This window comes from Mustela nigripes, chromosome 13, assembly GCF_022355385.1.
Source record: "Mustela nigripes isolate SB6536 chromosome 13, MUSNIG.SB6536, whole genome shotgun sequence".
NCBI classification, from domain to species: Eukaryota; Metazoa; Chordata; class Mammalia; order Carnivora; family Mustelidae; genus Mustela; species Mustela nigripes.
This window is the reverse complement of record NC_081569.1, coordinates 20,178,146-20,196,250: the sequence shown is the minus strand read 5'-3', so window position 1 is coordinate 20,196,250 and position 18,105 is coordinate 20,178,146. Positions and strand designations below refer to the sequence as shown.

At 54.5% G+C, this 18,105-nt stretch overlaps 2 protein-coding genes across 9 annotated transcripts in view; one reads left to right on the top strand and one right to left on the bottom strand.

The window, feature by feature from the left end:
* The window catches only part of APBA2 (amyloid beta precursor protein binding family A member 2), a 242,695-nt gene extending 240,753 nt beyond the window's left edge, over positions 1 to 1,942 (top strand). For all 7 annotated transcript variants that reach the window (XM_059371702.1, XM_059371703.1, XM_059371706.1 and 4 more), the window contains one exon: positions 677 to 1,942. In XM_059371702.1, the coding sequence (XP_059227685.1) occupies positions 677 to 748 (72 nt within the window). In that variant the 3' untranslated portion in view covers positions 749 to 1,942. The remainder of the gene's footprint in view (positions 1 to 676) is intronic.
* Positions 1,943 to 3,005: 1,063 nt separating this feature from the next.
* ENTREP2 (endosomal transmembrane epsin interactor 2) overlaps positions 3,006 to 18,105 on the bottom strand; it is a 506,747-nt gene continuing 491,647 nt past the window's right edge. For both annotated transcript variants that reach the window (XM_059371698.1, XM_059371699.1), the window contains 4 exons: positions 13,821 to 13,896; positions 8,918 to 9,124; positions 7,332 to 7,406; positions 3,006 to 6,229 (listed from right to left, as the gene is read on the bottom strand). In XM_059371698.1, the coding sequence (XP_059227681.1) occupies positions 5,907 to 6,229; positions 7,332 to 7,406; positions 8,918 to 9,124; positions 13,821 to 13,896 (681 nt within the window). In that variant the 3' untranslated portion in view covers positions 3,006 to 5,906. The remainder of the gene's footprint in view (positions 6,230 to 7,331; positions 7,407 to 8,917; positions 9,125 to 13,820; positions 13,897 to 18,105) is intronic.

Genomic DNA, 18,105 nt, shown 5'->3' with positions numbered 1-18,105 from the left:
TAAGAGGGGAGCAGAGCAGCAGAAGCAGAGCCCAGCTCCTGGGCTTCCACTGGTTTAACTTCCTTCTAGAACCATCACGGTGGGGAAGGGGGTGGCGGAGTGATGAAGGTCCCACAAGCTGAGTCTCCTGGGGAGTTATCTTGAGCCATGCCTGGCTACCCAGCTACTTGGTGCCAGAGAGTGATGGCTCCGATGGCCCGTTTGCTAATTGACCCTGGAAGGATAAGGCAAGAGCGAGGCTGCTGGCCCTCAGTGAGCAAGTTCTCCAACCCCAGAACACTCATGTTTCCAGGCTTCCCTGGAAGCTCTTCAGAGGCCTGGGCACCCCTGGCTGAGTGGGCAAACCATAGTCGCAGTTAGAAGTCCGATTTTTTGCTCCTCACCTGTCAGCTTCAGCTGAGGGAAAAAACTAGCCCTTTTTTAACGTGGGTCAGACACCCTGGAGACCCAGCTGGGGAGGCCAGCTCGGAGTCCGCTGTGTCAGGACGCGCTTTCTGAATCTCTGTGGAGATGCTCATTCCTCCTTCACTCGGCAAGCTAGTACTTAGCGCAGAAAAGCCTCAGGGGGTCCCGAAGTGAGCTGGTTGCCACAGTGTTTGGTTTCTGTGGATGGCATCAGGGGTCGGGGGGAGGCCAGTGTGGGCCAGCCGGTTCAGCCCCTGTCTCTCATTGACAGATCCACATGAAGACCATGCCGGCCGCCATGTTCAGGCTCCTCACGGGCCAGGAGACCCCGCTGTACATCTAGGCCCACCCAGCCTGCTCCGCCCAGCCCGCCTGGCTTCAGAGGAGCCGGAAAGGCTGGACCCGGGACCTGACCCCTGACCCCCACAGCCCATCCAAGGACACTGGCTCCTCTGAAGGGCCTGCCCTCACCACCCACTTTTTTTTTTTTTTTTTTTTTTTTTTGGACAAAAAGGGGTTTGTCTTCATCAAAGCAGAGTCACAGGAAGCAATCTCTGTACAAGAGTCACGTGTTTTGCCCATTCTGACCCGTTTTCTCGTTGCGACCAGCGGACAAGGGTGTTTCTTTGTAGCTGTGTGTGGTGTGGAGTATGTCTTCCCTCCCTGAAGCCGTGGAGAGCGGACGTGAAGGGAGCCCCGCGAGGACAGCGAGCTCTGGGGGGCAGCGGTCGTCCCCTCCTCCGGGGGGCCCTGGGGTGCTTCGGGGGAGGGCGCCCTGCTGCAGCCCGGCTCCCGGGGTGTGAGTTGTAAGTGAGGTCCGGGAACATGTGATTGTATTGAACCAGAGGGGAGACGTTCCTGAGTTCAATAAAAGATGATGGCTACAACATCGAAACTCCATATTTATTTAGACAATGTCACGGTGTTGACCTTTACTTTGAGAAGCCGATCTTCGGACCTGAGGGTTTTTGGATGACCCGCCATCGCAGCCGCTGCTCCTGTCCTCCCCCGAGGCTCCGTGGACTTGAGAGGGCACCCGCCCCCCGCCAGCCACCTCTCCTCTCCCTCCAGCCCCCCTCACGGCGGGGGCTGCTGGCTCGTCCCCCCAGGGACAAGGGACACCGTGGAGGCCCTCAGTTTCCGATCTCTGTCTACACACACGCATCCACACGCCAGCTCCCCGACCCCCCAAAGCCAAAATCCTCTCTGGACGACTCTGCCACTCCCAGGGCGGCCGGCAGCCGGCGCGGATCCCTGGGCCTGCCAGGCGTCACCACGAGCAGTATTAGCGCGTGTAGATAAAGTGAAACGTAGTCTAGTTCGGTTCATTAGAGGTCATTGTTAACCGACGTCCTTTTGTCTGGAAGTCTCTTTTTTTGGCCCCGGCCTCGGAGAATACACTGTGACTTAAGAAGCCTTACCATGCAGTAACTAAAGCTTTAGGATTACTGTATTCAAGGAGTGACCTGTGTGTTGCATGCAGCCGACCCTAGGAAGACTCGCTAATATCACTAATAAAGCTCAAGTCATGACCAAAGCGGTTTGCGTGGCTGGTTTGTTAATGCAGGAGCAGATGCCGGACTTCCCCTCAGCTAGGCACCTCACACAGTGCCTCTGGGATGGTGCCCTGATTGCTGATGGCATCCCCTCCAGGTCTGGGGTTGCAGCGGCAGGGGAGGGGGGCTCTTTCTGGGGAGGTGTGGGGGTGGGTGTTCCAGGCACCCGGTGTCAGCCTCCCCCACCCCCCGCCAGCCCCCCATCACCAGGGAGGAGACAGGCTGCTAACTGCCTAAGGAAGAAAAGGAGCCTTGTCATTCTCCTAGTTTAAAACTCAATGATTCCTGGAGAGGTGAGTTGTATGTGTGTGAATCTATGAAACAAAGTGGGACTATCCATCCTAGTGGCATCTGCTGACCTGGAGGGTACTTTGTGGCCTGTCACCTGCCGGAGGGAGGTAGGGGTGAACACGGGCTTTGATCAGAAGGCCGGGGCTGGGGTTCTCCCCGCACCCCCCACATTGGTCTGGGGAGCTTGGCCTGGTAGGACCCACCGCAGGTCCTCCCGCAAGTCATCTGCTCTCTGCACTATGAGCTATTGACCAGGGCCTTCGCCCTTGCCCTCGCCCTTGGATGATGAGAGGGAATGTCACGTGAATAATAGCTGGAGGGAAAGGGTCCCCCCACTTAGGAGAGCCAAGCGGTATGCCCCTGCCTTGGCCAAGATAAGGCAGGGGAACAGGCTCCGGAGAAGAAAGCCGTGGCTAGCAAATGATGCAGTGGTTGGGGTGGAGGTGGGAGTCCCACCAAATGATTCACTTAAAAAATCCAAATGAAAGAGTCCTTGGAGCCGGTGGCCTGCATCCTTCTGGGAAGCCTCCGATGGATGTCACATGCGGGGAGGCACAGCTGTGGGCCAGCACAGGCGGGCACCTGCCCTCCACCTCTCAGCCCCCAGGACCTTCCCTTTTCTGGAAGGATGCTGGGAGACACGCTTGGGTGGCCGCGGGGGCCTCACGCTCCCCACCGGCTGCTCGAGCTCCTGGTCTTCAGAGGCACATGGGCTCTCTGCCTCTCTGTCCCAATTAGACCCAGAGACACAGAGGCCAGAAATAGTATTTATTAAAACACGGATCATTATGAAAACACCTTGAGGTACATTAAATAAATACAACCTTCCAGTTGTACAAACAGGTCTCCTGTGGCTTGAAAACAATTTCCTATAAATTCTGCCTAATAGCAGCATCTGTGAATCAATAGAGCTGAGGGGCGGGGGTGGGAAACACGTCCATTGGAAAGAAGCTTTCTGTGACATGGTTTGTTACAAGCATTCAGTTGGCATTGTTGTCACCAGCTGAAGGAGAGCTTAGGTTCTTGTGAAGGATGAGTCCCCTGCCTGTTGGCCATGAGATGGGGTCCAGAGCTCACCCACCTCAGTGTTCTTTTGCCACACAGGCAAATGGCAGTGTCTGGACAGGCTCTGGCTCCCACGCCAGTTGACCCCATCTGGGTTGTGGGAAAAGTCCGGCAGAGTGTCCAGGACCCAGACTTCTGCAGGTGGGGGGTCCCTGCAGGAGGGGGACCCGTGCCTTAGCTTCCTGGTGCAGCCTGTGGGGCTCTGCCCTAGCCTGCTGATGCTTTATCAGGAGGAGAGGGGGGAGGCAGTGCACCGGCAAGGGGAACCCGCTTTCCTTTGGTCATGCGCCCATATGGTCTGGACTTGGGGTGTTTGGGGCTGAGCTCCGTTGAGCACAGCAGGGTCCCAGGTACTAGAGCTTGCTTGTTCCTAGGGGTTCTAACTGGTGCTTCCCTCTTCCTGGGACCTTTCAGGGAAGCCAGGATCTTGGGCCCTGCTGGAGCTCACATGGGCCGCCTGGGGCCCTGAGCAGACGGGCAGAAGGTTCTAGCTCAGTAGTATAAAACTGGGTACGATCTCCTCAACTGCAAGTTGGAGTTGTTCTGAGAGCAAATATGCAACTGAGCGTGGAAGGGTGCAGGAAGGGCAGGGCCCTTGAGAACATCCGGGACTCTGGGCTTTGGCCAGAGCTCCCGGAGGTACCCACGTGGAGGCTCAGGCTGCCGGAGGTGCCCACAATGGCCAAAGAAACACTGTCCCACTGCAGGGAGGAGAAACAAAGGACACAGACCGCCAGGGTGGGCTCCCAGTGGCCACTTGCCCTGGCCACCCATACAATGAAAGGACTGATGGTCAAGCCCCAGCCCAGAGACACGGAAAATGCCCGGATTCAGAAGCCACAAATGCTGTGCCGATGAGCGCAGGGGAGGCTACTTGGGAAAACCACAACTAACTGGACCTGCGAAGGGATCCGCTCGGGGGGGGGGGGGGGGCCTTCAAAAGCCCTCGGCTGAGAAAAACGAGAGGAGAGATTCCCCATTTTGTCATCTGAATAAAGTGCTCATAATTCACCTCTGGGGTTCGCCGGTGGAAGGGTTCCTGTTGGCATCAGAAGGCCCGAGGAGGATTCTTCCGGCTGTCTCACGTCACCCAGACGTGAGGGAGGCAACGACCAAGAACATTACTGAAGCAACGTGTCGAAAGCAAACCGTCTCTGCAGGCTCCCTGGACTGTCGGCGTCTGGACCGCAGAGCCTCCCTGCCTGCCTCTGCCCAGCCTCCAGCCACACAGACGCGTCCCCAACACTACAGGTGGGGCGCAGAGCAGAGGGAAGGGCAGCACGCAGCCCCTCGATGGCCGGACGCCAAGCAATATAGTGGGCAGCCACCAAATCTTCCCCTTGTGCTCCCCATGCCAGGCCGTTGGGCTCTCGGTTGAGAACTGTGGTTTGTGGGCTGCCTTGTTCGTGGCAGGGCCACGGCATGGGTGCTGGTGGCCGCTGTTGTGGATGGCGCAGGGACAGGCGTTCCCACAGCTGCAGAAAGTTCTCGAGGACAGTGCTGCTCCAGGGCCGTGGTGGGAAGTGGCTGCTGTTTAATGTTGCCAGAACATGGAGGGGGAGGGTGAAGAGGGGAACCAAGAAAGGCAAAATGCCCAAGCTGCCACTGCAGAGGGTCTGGGCCTGCCCCCTTCCACATACCCAACGCAGTGGGTGTTGTCTGGAAAGAAATGATTTATAGCCTGCGTCTTCCCGCGCAGGTGCCCAGCTGCCCAGCTGGCTGGGAAGAGAATGCTCTGGGTTGGCAGCGACCCGCTTTCTGAGGAGGTGCACAGGTCCCAGGGTCCAGGCCTCTTCCCTCAGACCTCCACTCGTCCAGGCCATCTTGGGGAGAGCAGACACAGGGAGAACCTCCAAAGGGGCTCACCAGCAGTGTCTGCAGAGGAGGAGACAGGAGACAGCCCGAGAGACAGCGGGGAGGGTGTCCCAGGGAGGGAGGGTGGACAGGGGAGGTCCGGGAGACTGGTGACCCCAGGCGGGGTGGGGTGTCCAGCAAAGCTCCCTGCCACACCAGCTTGCGTCCCGGAGATGGCCAGGCCACACGGAGGTCCCCTATTGTGATTCACACGCACGACAGCCCTGTCTCCTGTGGGCGGTAGAGCTGGGCTCCCCCCGGCTGTCATCCGTGTCAGAATTTCAGTCAGCATATGACAAAGGTAGATTACTGACACATACCATAGAAGAAAATGGTCTCATTTTACTTGATATCCTCTACCTGCTCAACATTCAGCTGACTCAGAGGTGGGCAGGGTCTTACTTTGTGATGGCCCGGACTCTGAAGACACTTAGAGTCTCTGGTGTCCCCGTCACTGGGTTCTCAGAACGCTGCTTAGGTGCTCCATGTCTGATAAAACCAAAGAATTCATGGTGGCCGCGAGAGTCATTTTTCGGTATTAGTGGAACAGGTAGGAAGGGTCCTCCCCAAGACAATGACGGACCGGATCCTCCTGAAGAGAGGGACAGTAGTTCCCCGCCTGGGCCACCCCAAGATTCTCCTGGGCCACAGACCCCTCTCCACAGAGCACAGTGACCTCCAGCCAGGATGGTGAGTCCAGGCCCCTCCGTGGCCCTGTCAGGACCCGTGGGCTGGTCACACCTGGTCCAGAACGCCGGCACTGACCACGGCCTCCTCCATGTGGGCCTCCTCAGCGGGGACCACCGGGCCCAGGGTGCCCACCACATGCTGCACCTCGGGAGGGAGGGCACAGTTCGAGTGTTCCAAAAACTTAGCCACCAAAACCCTGGCGTCTGCGTGGGCCTTGCTGTCCACTAAAGAATGTGGCCGCTCTTTGAAGACCGTCTGTAAGGCCTCTGGCTTTCCCCGTGGGTCCGTTTTCCAGGTGTCCCGGGGCCCAGGGGGCGAAAGCGGGTGCTGCCCTGCACAGGCGGCCGTGACAGAGTGAGCTCGGGAAACTAGAAATCAAGGGAAAAGATAATATCTGAAAACAACCAAAACAAAAGGCAGTTGTTAAATGAGTTCTTGACAAAGCAAATGTGAGCCTGCTTGGGACATGCTTTCGGCTGGAATTTCCACATCCCTGGGCTGGTGCGCTGGGCACGTCCTCATTTCCCGTGTCTCTTCATCCCCACTGTGGCCCCTCTCAGCCCTGAGTTGAGCTGGGGTTAACCTAGGGGGGCCACAGCTCCCTGGAGCTGAGGGGCTGTAGGGGGGCGGGCAAGATGCGAAGCAGGAGGGGAGAGAGGGGCCGGTGCAGGTAGGGGTCCCCCTGGGCTTTGTCTCTCTGCTAGAATTCCTGCGCTCACGGGGGCTGGCCCTTCTCAGCCTTCTTTGGCTCAATGACCTTTGCCCTTGTGGGTCTGATGGCATCTAGAGAGGATCTGCCTGAAGACCAGAGCTGGAGGTGACAGAGGGGCAGTGAGAACACCACACTGCCACCAAGTCAAGGGGTGACAGTTGCCACCTCTCAATGGCACCAGAGCTCAGAGCATGCAGACCCTGCTCCCAGTACCCACCCGGGGCAACAGCACTAGCTCCCAACAGGGCCCACTGCTGCTCTGGATAACCCAAGGGTCAAGCCATGGTCTGACGGTGTGTGCAGAGAAAGCTAGCCCTAGGCGGTCTCTTGGGATCGTCACCCCAAGGACCAGGTTAAGGCCTGACCTGCCCACAGCATGTTCCAAGTCACACAGAAGAAACATGTTCTGAGTGGGCTGCCATATTTTCGGTGGTGGAGGGGCAAGCCTGACCATGGAGGCACTGTAAAGACCTCACACATAAAGCACATCCCCCCTCCAAAGAGCATCTCACAAATGCGGTGAAGCCAGCAGCCACAGGCCTGGTACAGCAGCTGTAGCTTCTAACACATCTCCGGAGATAGCAGGGGAGGCAAGGCCGTTCTTTCAAAGCCTTCAGCACCCAAGAGCCTGTGCTTCTGGCCGACACTGTGAGGCCAGGTCTTGGACAAAGGCAGCCAAGCACCGGGAGTCCCGCCCCGCCCCCTCTCCCCCCATCTCGCAGCAGGTGTCAAAGTGCTTCAGAAAAGGAGTGTCTCACCGGTCCCCGGAGCAGCCCTGGACAGTCCTGCTTCCAGGTCCTGGCTGCAGGACAGGGTGTGTGAAGAGGCAGTGCCTTGATCAGAAAAAGAATTCAGTTAACAAGTGGCGGGGACGGGAGCCTCCCTCTCTTGTGGCAGAGAACTATCTTTTTGATGCAGGACTCACGGACACACGTGCTTTTCACCTGTGGGACAGTAACTGCTTTGCCAGCTGAGGAGAGGCTGCGCCAAGGGGCTGGTATGGGGACACGGAGGAGGCCCCGCAACAACTTGTAATCAAACCACCACTTCTCATCCCCACCCCCCAAATGTCATGGTTTGCAGAGCCCAGATTTCCCTGCAGCGGGGATAGGCCAGAGGAAGCCATCAGGGGCCACACGTGCATGGGATCATGCCCCAAACATGAATGGGTAACAGCCCTCACGGGGAGGAGAGAAGGGCTGAGTCTGGCATATGCATGGGGGAGGTGGGGGTCTGACGGAGTCCTGCCTAGTGAGCTGTCAGCCGGATGTGGGAGGGGAGGGCAGCGAGACAGAGGGATGTGGGCCAAGGAGCCTGCAGGGGCAAATCTGGCATTTCCACCAGGAGGCCCCTTGTAGCCAATGACCTTGGCGGGTTTATGGTTCCTTCTGGGGATACAGTTCTCCTGCGGCACAGATCCTGTCTATTTGAGGTTCAGCCAGACAAGACCACTGAGTCTAGACACCCAGCGGGCCCTGTAGCCCTAAGTCACACTTTACCTGCAACAACACTGCCACCGACTTCACCCCTCCCCACCACTCCTGCTCAAGGCAAGCACTGTGGCACTGTGGGAGGAAGTGTGGGTTCTCCAGCTTTAGGGTTTACTTAGGGCCCCTAGGAGGTTGGTGTGAAATGCAAATCCTGGGCTACGGGGCCACAAACTCTGATGCCAGGTCAGAGAGCACAGGGAGGGCGCCGCCTCTTCAAGGTCATGTGGGGGCAGTTTGGACCCAAGCTCCAGGCCACACAGAGAGTGCTGCCAAGGGGCCTATGACGTGCTATTGGAAACACCCTGTGTCTGCCTGGGGCGGCTCCGGCTGGGAGGCCCCACCAACCCACTGCTGCCCCTGAGGCAGAGCCTTGCCTTACCCTTGGTAAACAGCCCTGCCCCTGGGTCCCAGCAGGCAACGAGCAGGCACTGGCACTTCCCACAAGTTGGAGCCCACACTAGTCCTGGGTAGAGAGCCACCAAGGCCGATGGGTGGATACAGCCTGTGGTCACCAGCCTGACCTGAGTCCCCACCTAGGCCCCAGAGCTGGTGTGTAACTGCCAAGCTAAAGTCAGGGGCTAGCTGACCCCAGGAGGGGCTCTCATCACCCCACACCTTCCCTCCCTCCTCCCCTTACTCCCCAGCCAGAAAATAGAAAGCCTGGTGGGTGCTCAGCAGGGTCCCCTGACTGTCTGCCCCTCCCTAGGGCTCCCGGGCATTAAGGCCACTTTCCCAAAGTGGCCCCTGAGCACAGGTCCCAAGGCCTGGCCTTGACTCTCAGTTCACTGAGGTCTGCAGTGTCCAGGGCAGAGCAGGGCACATGCTGGGGATCCAGGGGACTGGACTAGCCATACCTGTCACAACAGATGCGCACGAAGTGGGGTCGCTGGTAGAGCGGGCCACACGCCCAGGACCTGGCGCCGCCCTTGTGCCCTGGTCAGGGCCCTCTGGGGGCTCGAGGCCAGGTGTCAGGGGCTGCGAGGCACCCCCAGGGCCTTCGGGGCTCAGGCCCGGTGCCGTGGCACTCTCGGATGCCAGGAGGCTCGAGCTATCTGCAGGCTCTGCAAGGCAAGGGACAGTGTTAGCACCGGTGCTGAGCCACCGCCGCGCCACCCAGGACGGACCCTGTGCCCGCCCACACTCCTATTGGAGAGCAAAGGTCTCAGCCTCCTGCAGCCCTCCCACGAGGCCAGCGCCGTCGGCCCTTCACTGCCCAGTCTAGACAAACCTGTAATTCCAAAGGCGTGGAAACACAGAGCAGGTTTACACAGTGCTTTATGGTGCAGGAAAGTTTGGGGGGGCACCAGACGATCTCCCAAAAATGATCCCAGAAGGGGTGTGGGATGCAGGACACTTACATTCTTCACATTCCATAAGACACTAAAAGTCAGAAACCAGCCCCATCTCCCATCCAGGGCATGGCTTCATAGGGGGTGGTCTGAAGTCCCGGAAGGGGGAGGCCACAGGATGCTCGAAGCACACAGTCCATGCAGAAAGAGGCTGGCCTTGGAGGGGAGGCACGGCATCCTAGGCGGTCCTCCTGGGCCTGAGAACATGCCTGCTGCACACAGAGGGTACGGCCCAGGGCCCGGAGTGCAAGCCTGGCCCTGGTCTGGCAGAGGCAGGAAGCTGGCTGGGGAGACCTGCCTGGTTCTCGAAGCAGCGGCAGCACTGCCTGGGAACGTGCCCACGTTCAGACCCACTGCATCAGAAACTCAGGGATGGGCCCAGCCATTGGGGTTTGAACAAGCCCCCAGGGGCTTCTGATGCCCCCCGAAGCCAAGTGTGCAACCCACTCTCTATTCCCGTGATACTGGTCAAGTGGGGCTCAGCCCCTCACCACTCCAAGACCAGCCACTTGCTGGAACTGCATCAGAATCTGTCTTAACAAGATCTCAGTGGGCCTGTGTGCACATTGTTAAGGCTGGAGAAGCAGTACTCCCTCTGCTCTTTTATCCCATTAGCAGACAACATCAGATCTGCCTTCCGTGAGGCTCCTCACCCATCAGGCTTCGCAGATTTTTGAGGTGAACGGCCCACTCGGGGGACCCTTTGTAAGAGTCAGAGCAGCCTGAACAACTCCGGGGTGGGGGGAGGGAAGCTTTGGGGTCTGACCCTTCCATTCCTTTCCCTGGGTCTTAGGGGAGGCCTCTTTGTTTCCAGGGCCCTCCTATCTGCAAGCTTGGGTTTCCCGGTGACCTCCCACTTAATCCTCACGGCTCTCCCAGGCTACCACTCAGGAAACAAGGCTGAGAGGCCTCGGAGGGAGAGGGTCACGAGGCCACAGGGTGGTGGAGCTGGTTGGAAGCAGCCCCATTCTAGAGCACTCTGGCTTCACCAGCCCTCTGTTGTCTACCCTTGCCCTCTCCATAGATGCTTTGAGACAATTAGTAGTCCATCTGGAAATACAGAAGGATGAACTGAAACTCTCAAATCCTAGCAAAAAAAAAAAAATCTTCAGGACAATTAATCTTTCTATTTTGTATTTTTTCTAGAGATGGAAGAGGCATGGGGAGGGGCAAAGGGAGAGGGAGAGAGAGAATCTTAGGCAGGTTCCATGCCCAGGGCACAGCCCAACTCAGGGCTCGATCTCCCGACCCTGAGATCATGACCTGAGCTGAAATCAAGAGCCCGACATCCAACCGACTAAGCCAGCCAGGAGCCCGAATCTTTTTCTTTTTCTTTTTTCCCAACCATTTTCTTTTTTAAGATACTAGAAGAATAGTGGTAGAAAATACTGGAGAATAAATCTAAAACCTCGGAGTGAATAAAGACTTTGTAAACATGATAGATACCACAAAGGAAAAGCTTGATAAATCTGACAATAAGAAAAATCGTTTAAAAAAATTGTAAAAATTGTATGGCAAAAGGCATCATTAACAGGGAGGAAGCCAAGCACAAACTGGAAAGGTGTCCCTGCAATGAATAGCAAAAGGGAGAAAATGTCTCTATTTAACAAATATTTTTCTGAAAAATTTATTTAAAAAAATAACCCATAAAACACTAAAAAAAAGTGGACCCCAAACTGACCTATAAGTAGGTAACAAACATGTAAGAAGGTGCTCACACCCCATCTTGTGTGTGTATTGGTCACCTCCAGGGGTGATAAGGATCATCAGGAAAGATGACGTCTTGGGGTGTCATAAACAGCTTTCGTGGGTAGGGACACTAGCAGTAAAACCCTTCCAGAATGTCATGTGGCCAACACACCAAAACCTAAAGTACCTATTTCCTTGGACCCCGCAAGTTCACTCATAGGAACTGATTCTAAGGGACTGGTTGGACAACCACTCAAAGCTGAATGTATGCATGAATGTATCCACTTCTCTGTATCTTTGGAAGACCTCAAACCAGCAAGCGGCATTATTAACTGTATTAAATCACAAAGCAGCATACTAGAAATATTCTGAATCGTGTGCATCCCTGCTGATTCCTCTTGATCTCCGTTTTCTCTCTTTTTTACAGCTTTATTTTGGTATAACTGATAAACAAAACCCCGTGCAATTTTAATATGTAATATTTGATGAGATTGGACATAAGCATATCCTTGATCCTGATTTTCTTAATGTCAGTGAGAATCCAATGGCTGAGTTCTTCAGGGAAACAGAGTCAGAGAGGGAAATGTGACTTAGTTCCAAACAGTTGGCCTTAACAGAAACCCAGAATTAAGGTAACATGACCAGGAAAGCTCATAGGTCAAGACATTCTTGTCCCCGCTCACCAGCTTTGCTGTTAGCCTGTTTACAGAGTACCACTCGTCCCAGCTTCCAGCTTTTCACCTAACGGATCGCAAGCATTTTTCCTAATTAATGTAAAATGATATATTTAGTGTATGTATCATATTTTCCTTGACTCTTATCAATGGACATCATTATCCCTATAAGTTTTTACTCTTATGAAAAATGCAAGTGATTTTTATGGGTACGGTTCTCTTTTCTTTCTTTCTTTCTTTTTTTTTTTTTTTTTGCATTATTCCCCTAGGGCGGTTGCAGAAGTGTGATCACCACATCTAATGGCATAAACATTTTTATGGCTCTTTATCAAGATGCTTTGCCAAAAGGAGTGGGTTGATTTGCAAGCTGCCCATCAGGGTTGGATGAAACAGCTTCCCTCTGGCCTTGCCAGCCTCCATGTCCTCATTATTATTTTATTTCAGTAAGTGAAAAACAATTCCAGCATCTACCCCCTTCCAGGCACCCGCACCCCCAAAATTCTAGAGCTCTTACGTGAGTCCAGCAAGGTTGCAGGAGACCATATGAACACACAAGAATGAATGACGTCTGTACTGCCATTGGTCACGTGTACTAACAATGAGTGTGCAGAAACCCAAGTCAAAGAAGACCCAAATCCATGGGGAGACAGACAAGAAGGCTCAGATTTGCAAACATAGCAATTCAGTTGCTCTGTGGGCTTAATGCCATTCCTGCTCAATTCCCAGGTCGCATTTTTTGAGGACACAGACAAGTGGGTTATAAAAGGGATACGGAAACGCACAGGCCCTAGACTAGGACCTGGAACAATCCTGACGAAGCGGAGCAGAGTGGAGGTGTGGCTCCCAATGGGAACACTTCCCGCAGAGCGCCCAGTCATCAGAGCAGACGGACTGATGCACAGATGAAGGGAACAGAATACAGGGCCCGGAAATACCCCCACGCATTCTGCCGGGCTGACTTTTGACAAAGGTACCCAGGCAACAAATGATCTGGAGCAGCTGGATATACATAGGCCAAAAAAATGACTTGGGCCGCAACCTCACTCCACCCAGAAACTACTCGGCGGGAGGCATCTTTTCTAAAGTGAAACCAGCTTGGCCTGCTGTCCCATGAGTATGTCTGTCCGTTCTTCTCCATGTAATCCTGCCAACTTCCAGGTCTGGCCCCTGGGCCGGAAGTCAGTGTTGGAGGCAGCCCTGAGCTTCCCAGTGGAGCCCAGTTAACTGTTCAGCTCCTGGGCAGTGAGGAAGGCCCCGCCCGGATAAGTTCCTGACTCTTCTGTCCATCTCCACCTGCTCTGGGCTCTGGGAACCACTAGGCTGCTTGGCCTTCCCTACCATGCTTTCCTCCAGAATTTGCATTTTGGGGAGTGGTTGGAATGGGGAAATAGACTTCCATCTCTGAATAAACCCATCCATCTGAGCCCACCCAAGGGCCCAGCCCCTGCCCCTGTGCAACCTGGGGTTGTCTGCTTTCCTGACACCTCAGACGACCTCCCTGCCTCTGGTTCCAGACAGCGGCTCCCACCTCACATCTGAGAGATGACCTTCCGCATTTTTCCTTCAATGTCCGCTAGGATACCACTTCCAGCATCCTTCCCCCAGCCTCTCCCGCCAAAGCCAGTGGGCCCAGGGGCCCAGGCCTGGCTCCCTCCTGATGGAGGATCCCTGTAGACAAGAGCCTGCTATGGTTTTAGCCCCAGAAAGGGTCTGTCCCAGATCAAGTCAAGCTGCTCTTCAAACCCATATCCCTCACATGGAGGAGAAAGTGCTGGGGGAGGGGCAAGTCCCCCCAGAGAGAGCATGAGGCCCCCAGGTGTACTGACTTACTTATTACTGCATGTGGCTAAGTGGGGGGGGGGGTGAGCTTTGGAGAACATCCATGGTCCTAAACAGCAAAGCCTGTAGCAACTTCCAACCACTTAACAAGTAAGCAATGGAGGGAGGGCAGGAGCAGGAAGGAGACAGAAATAGGAGGTTGAGGAAAGGGGACATGCTTTGAAAAATATACACTTACTTTAAATGCTGAAAAAGGTTAAAATTACCTTGTGTGCTGAAGCCAGCGGTGGCATCTGGGTCCCCGGGGCTGGACTCGGTCACCTGCTGATCCACACTTGTAAGCTACGGCGAGAAATGAGGCATCAGATGGGACATTGCAACAGGCCCCAGAAACCGAGGCTGACTTCAGAGCTCATCTTCTAGAAGACATGTACGTGCATTTCTGCTTTTCTCCTCTAAATTTATGGAGTCAGGCTGTGAGGAATCCCAAGGTCAAAGGATCACTGCCAAGGTCAGAGCCCGTCTCTCTGACCTTCTGAAAGCCAAGTGCCCGGCTCTTCCCGAGAGCCCAGCCACCCTGAGCCCACTCACCTTCCACTTCCAGGGGCCCTGTTGGAAAACGATCAAGGCCACACAGGGTCCTCCAGAGTCACTGTAGGAGGTAGGACAGCCCCTGGCCTCGCTTCTAATTGCTCCCTCCCAACTGCTCTCCTCCTCGCTTCCCCAGCAGGAAGAATAAAGCCCTGGGGGACAGACATCGTGAGACCCGTCATGCACAGCCTGCATACAGGGTGGACTTTTAAGAAACAATCCTGACCTCTGTGAGCCCCTAGACTCCCCCAGAGTTTGCATCAGCTCCCTTCCCTTTTGCCTTCTGCAGATGGAAGCCAGAGGTTGCTCCCACGGCTGCCTGCCCCGCCTGAGCCTGAGCTCAGAGCCCAGGTCCACTTAGGCTGTGTGCTTGGTTGAATGTGGGCCCCATGGCTCCGGGCACACTGTCCAGTCCTGGTGGAGGGAATGGCCGTGAAGACTGCATCATGTTTGGAAGTCGTCATGCTCCTGCAGATTTCTTCTTGAACGGATCATTCTGCCCAGAAAGGCCTTGGGGAGTACTGGGTGGGCGGTGGTGTTCTGGGAAGACCAGACCTCCTCTGCTGGTGGGGGATGGGTCATCTCTGCTCTGCGGCCCTGACGTCACCTGCCCATCCTCTGCTCGCACGCTCGGTTCCCACCCCGGGTGACCACATCTGTTCCACTGCTCCTTTTACAGGACAAGGGCCCCACACAGGCCACATGCCTGAATGTCATGAACACCGCACGCGTGTGCCCGTGTGCGATCTCCAAAAGCAATTCCTGCATCCTTGTGTTATTTCAGTATGGCTCTGGGGACCTGATTGCAAGTAATGAGCTCTGGGGGAGGCCCAGGAAGGTGAGGTGGGCCCCTGCGGCTTGGTCCCATTCCAGCTCAGGTAATTACATCCCCGCCTCCCTTGTCTTCCGCCACTTCAATCAGACAGCTGCTCGCCTTCATCTAGTCTTTCCACCAGGCTGGAGCTGTGGCAGGTGCTGGGCGGCAGCCCTCCCACCAACACAAAGCGGGGGAGGCATGCCCGTGCCGGGGACCCGCGACAGGGTTTGGGGGGCAAGAACGGCACCTGCGGTGAAGACCCAGGGCCGCCTAACCGTTCCCTTTGATCCCGCTTCTGTGTAAAACCGCACACACTGTGTTCCTTCCTCAGCGCACCCGTCCCGCGGGGGAGGGAACCGGGGAGGGAGAGTCCCATGGCCACCAACGCTCACCTGCTTTTTCACTGAAATCGCTATTATCTGCCTACAAACTGATGTAGGAAATCTCTGTCCAGAATATTCTGCTAAATCACATGAAAAAGAACAACGGCCTCAAGGTTCATTCCCTTCCAATACTCTTCCTGACTCTTCAAACACCTTTTTTTTTGCAGGCATGGGTGGCCACTCCGACACTCAAGGCCTGAAGAAGAGCTTCTAGTAATAAAGATATATAAATAAAACAAGAGAAATAAAAGGCACAGTGGGACAAGGTCAGGAGGAAATTGGATTCATTTCATATTTCGCAGCCACGGTGCTGGCTTCCCTCTGGCTCCCGGTCATATCTGGTTTTGAGAAGAGACAGCTCCTGGCGGCGTATCTATCACATCTCATAAGCAGGGTGTCAAGGGTTTAATTTGAATTTGGCCCTCCCTGACGGCCAAGGCCACCTTGCCTCCCAAAAGCTGGGGACAGAATAGCTGTGAGGTCTGCACGGCATTTTCTATTAAATATAAAGGCAGCAGAGAAGGCAGGAGAAGGCATAATTTAAGTTGAAATCTGAGTTTAGCAATAAAGGCTTATAATAGCTCTTGTAGGAGAGGGTTGCTGAGAGGTGAGGCTGTGCCTATGGCCTCATGTGGGACACCCAGAGGCTGCCTTTGCTTGGACCCAGATACGCTATACTGACCAGTTGTTTTCATTAAAAAGTCCTTTGGGAGGCGCCTGGGTGGCTCAGTCGGTTCCTCTTGAAATCAAGTGGTTCCTCTTGATTTCGGCTCAGGTCAGGATCTCAGGGTTGTGAGATCGAGCTCCACTCTGGGCTCCACACTGGGCAGGGTGCCTGCTTGAGATTCTCTCTCTTCCTCTCCCCCACTCCCCTGCTCTCATGCACCCATGCATGTGCTCTTTCCCCCCAAAAAATAAAAATTAAAATTAAAAAAGTCCATTGGCATTGAACAAATAAGCCAAATCTCCGTTTCTTTTAGGAAGCTCTGTGGCTCAGACCCCCACATGGAAATCCTGCCCTATTTCTGCAGTAAATTTCCTCCCCCCGGGGTGGGTCAACCAGCAAATAATCTGATATTATCAGATTTTCTTCGGAGGCAATTGTCTGCAATGTGAAAATGTGAATTAAGATCTTAGGCTAGGGTCCCAAGGCAATCTTTGAAGCAGCTGTGCTATCCAGATTTTTAAATGTAAAGGTGATTTCATTTGAAATTATAAATTCTAACCTTTAGGACTTGTGGTTGGCTGCACCTTGGCCATGTCCACTGCCTTTCTCACAATTTCTAGTCTCCTACCTCAGGTTTCCCTCCTGCCTGCCAGATGGCCACCAAATTAAAATTCTTGAAGTACTGCTGGATCACGTCAACTCCAAACGCCGAACTCTTCAAAGGCACTGCTTGTAGTCCAACATCCAAGGTCATAAAATCTATACCCAAATTATTTCCATGAACCTCCTTCATTATCTCAAGCTCCCCAGCCGGGCTCCACGCTGTCTCACCACGGTCTCTGCCCAGGCTGTCTCTTGATGAGCTTCCCCATTGTTCACATGCCCAATCCCACTCAAACTGTCAAGGTTGGTTCCTCCCCGGAAGCCCCAGAGAGGTTTCTTGGAGTCCGTCCTGTCACTACACCAGACTGCTAGTTCCGCGAGGAAGGGACTCTGCTCTGTTCGCAGTTCTGTATCCCACAGAACACGGCGCAGTCTTCTGTGGTCCCTGGAATGTAAGACTGTCATCCCTATAGGAAGATCAAACTGGCAAATTCTCGGGAATTTTCTTGTTATAGAAAAGAATGCACCCCTTTTGGTCCTGCCCTACAGTTATGGTCTTGAGCCAAGAGAAAGAGAAGGTCATCACAAACGAAGTCTCCAGTCTGGGAGAGTGAATGGGTCAAAGTGAGTGTGCTTGGTCAAGGGGTGTTTTTTCTTCCTGTATTAAAAATCTCCCCCAAATGAGTGGCCTCCTGCCCCTGTACAGACCTCCCATAACACATGTCCTGCTTTTCCTTCTTCTGTCTTCCCCTCTCTACCCAGATGAGTCCTGATAGGCAATTTACATGCCATTTGTCCACAAAGGGAAGTAATTAACCTCTCCCTCCCCCTGGGAGAAAGGATGGTGCTGGAAAGGGGGAGTGGTTCCTTGCTGTGTGCAGGTGGGAGGGCTGCCCTGGAGGAAGGGGCAGCTGGCCCTGCAGCCGTCCCTCTGTGGAGAGGAATGGGTTTTTATTAGCTTCCAGACTCCCAGAGGTGTCTGTGGGATTGAAAATTGCTGCCAGACCATGGGGTCAAAGAGGACAGGCCCAGTGAGAGGAGAATGGAGGTGGCCCTTCAATCACCAGCTCCTCACCCAGAGGGGCTGGCCCAGAGAAAAGCCATGCAGACCCGCACTTCTTCCGCAGATCACATTTGCGGAGGGCCGTGTAAGCAGGTGGTTTCTGAGCCGACACAATGTGAGAGAGGCCTTATCAGTGCATTTCAGCTGGGCTGGGCTAAGCTATGATGGTTGGTAGGTTACAGGTATTAAGGGTATTTTCAAATTACAAGGGGGTTGTATCTCTGGTTGTAACCCGTTCATAAGTCAAGGAAGATCTGTATTCCATGTTCCAGAAGAAAAGAGTAAACCAGATATAAAACACTCATCAGTATCCTTGGTTTTTGTTACTAATTGGTTTATATAGTTGGCTGCTCCCACGTTGGGGGCATAGATATTTAAAATTGTTAAATCTTCTTGTAGGACAGACCCTTTGAGTATGATATAGTGT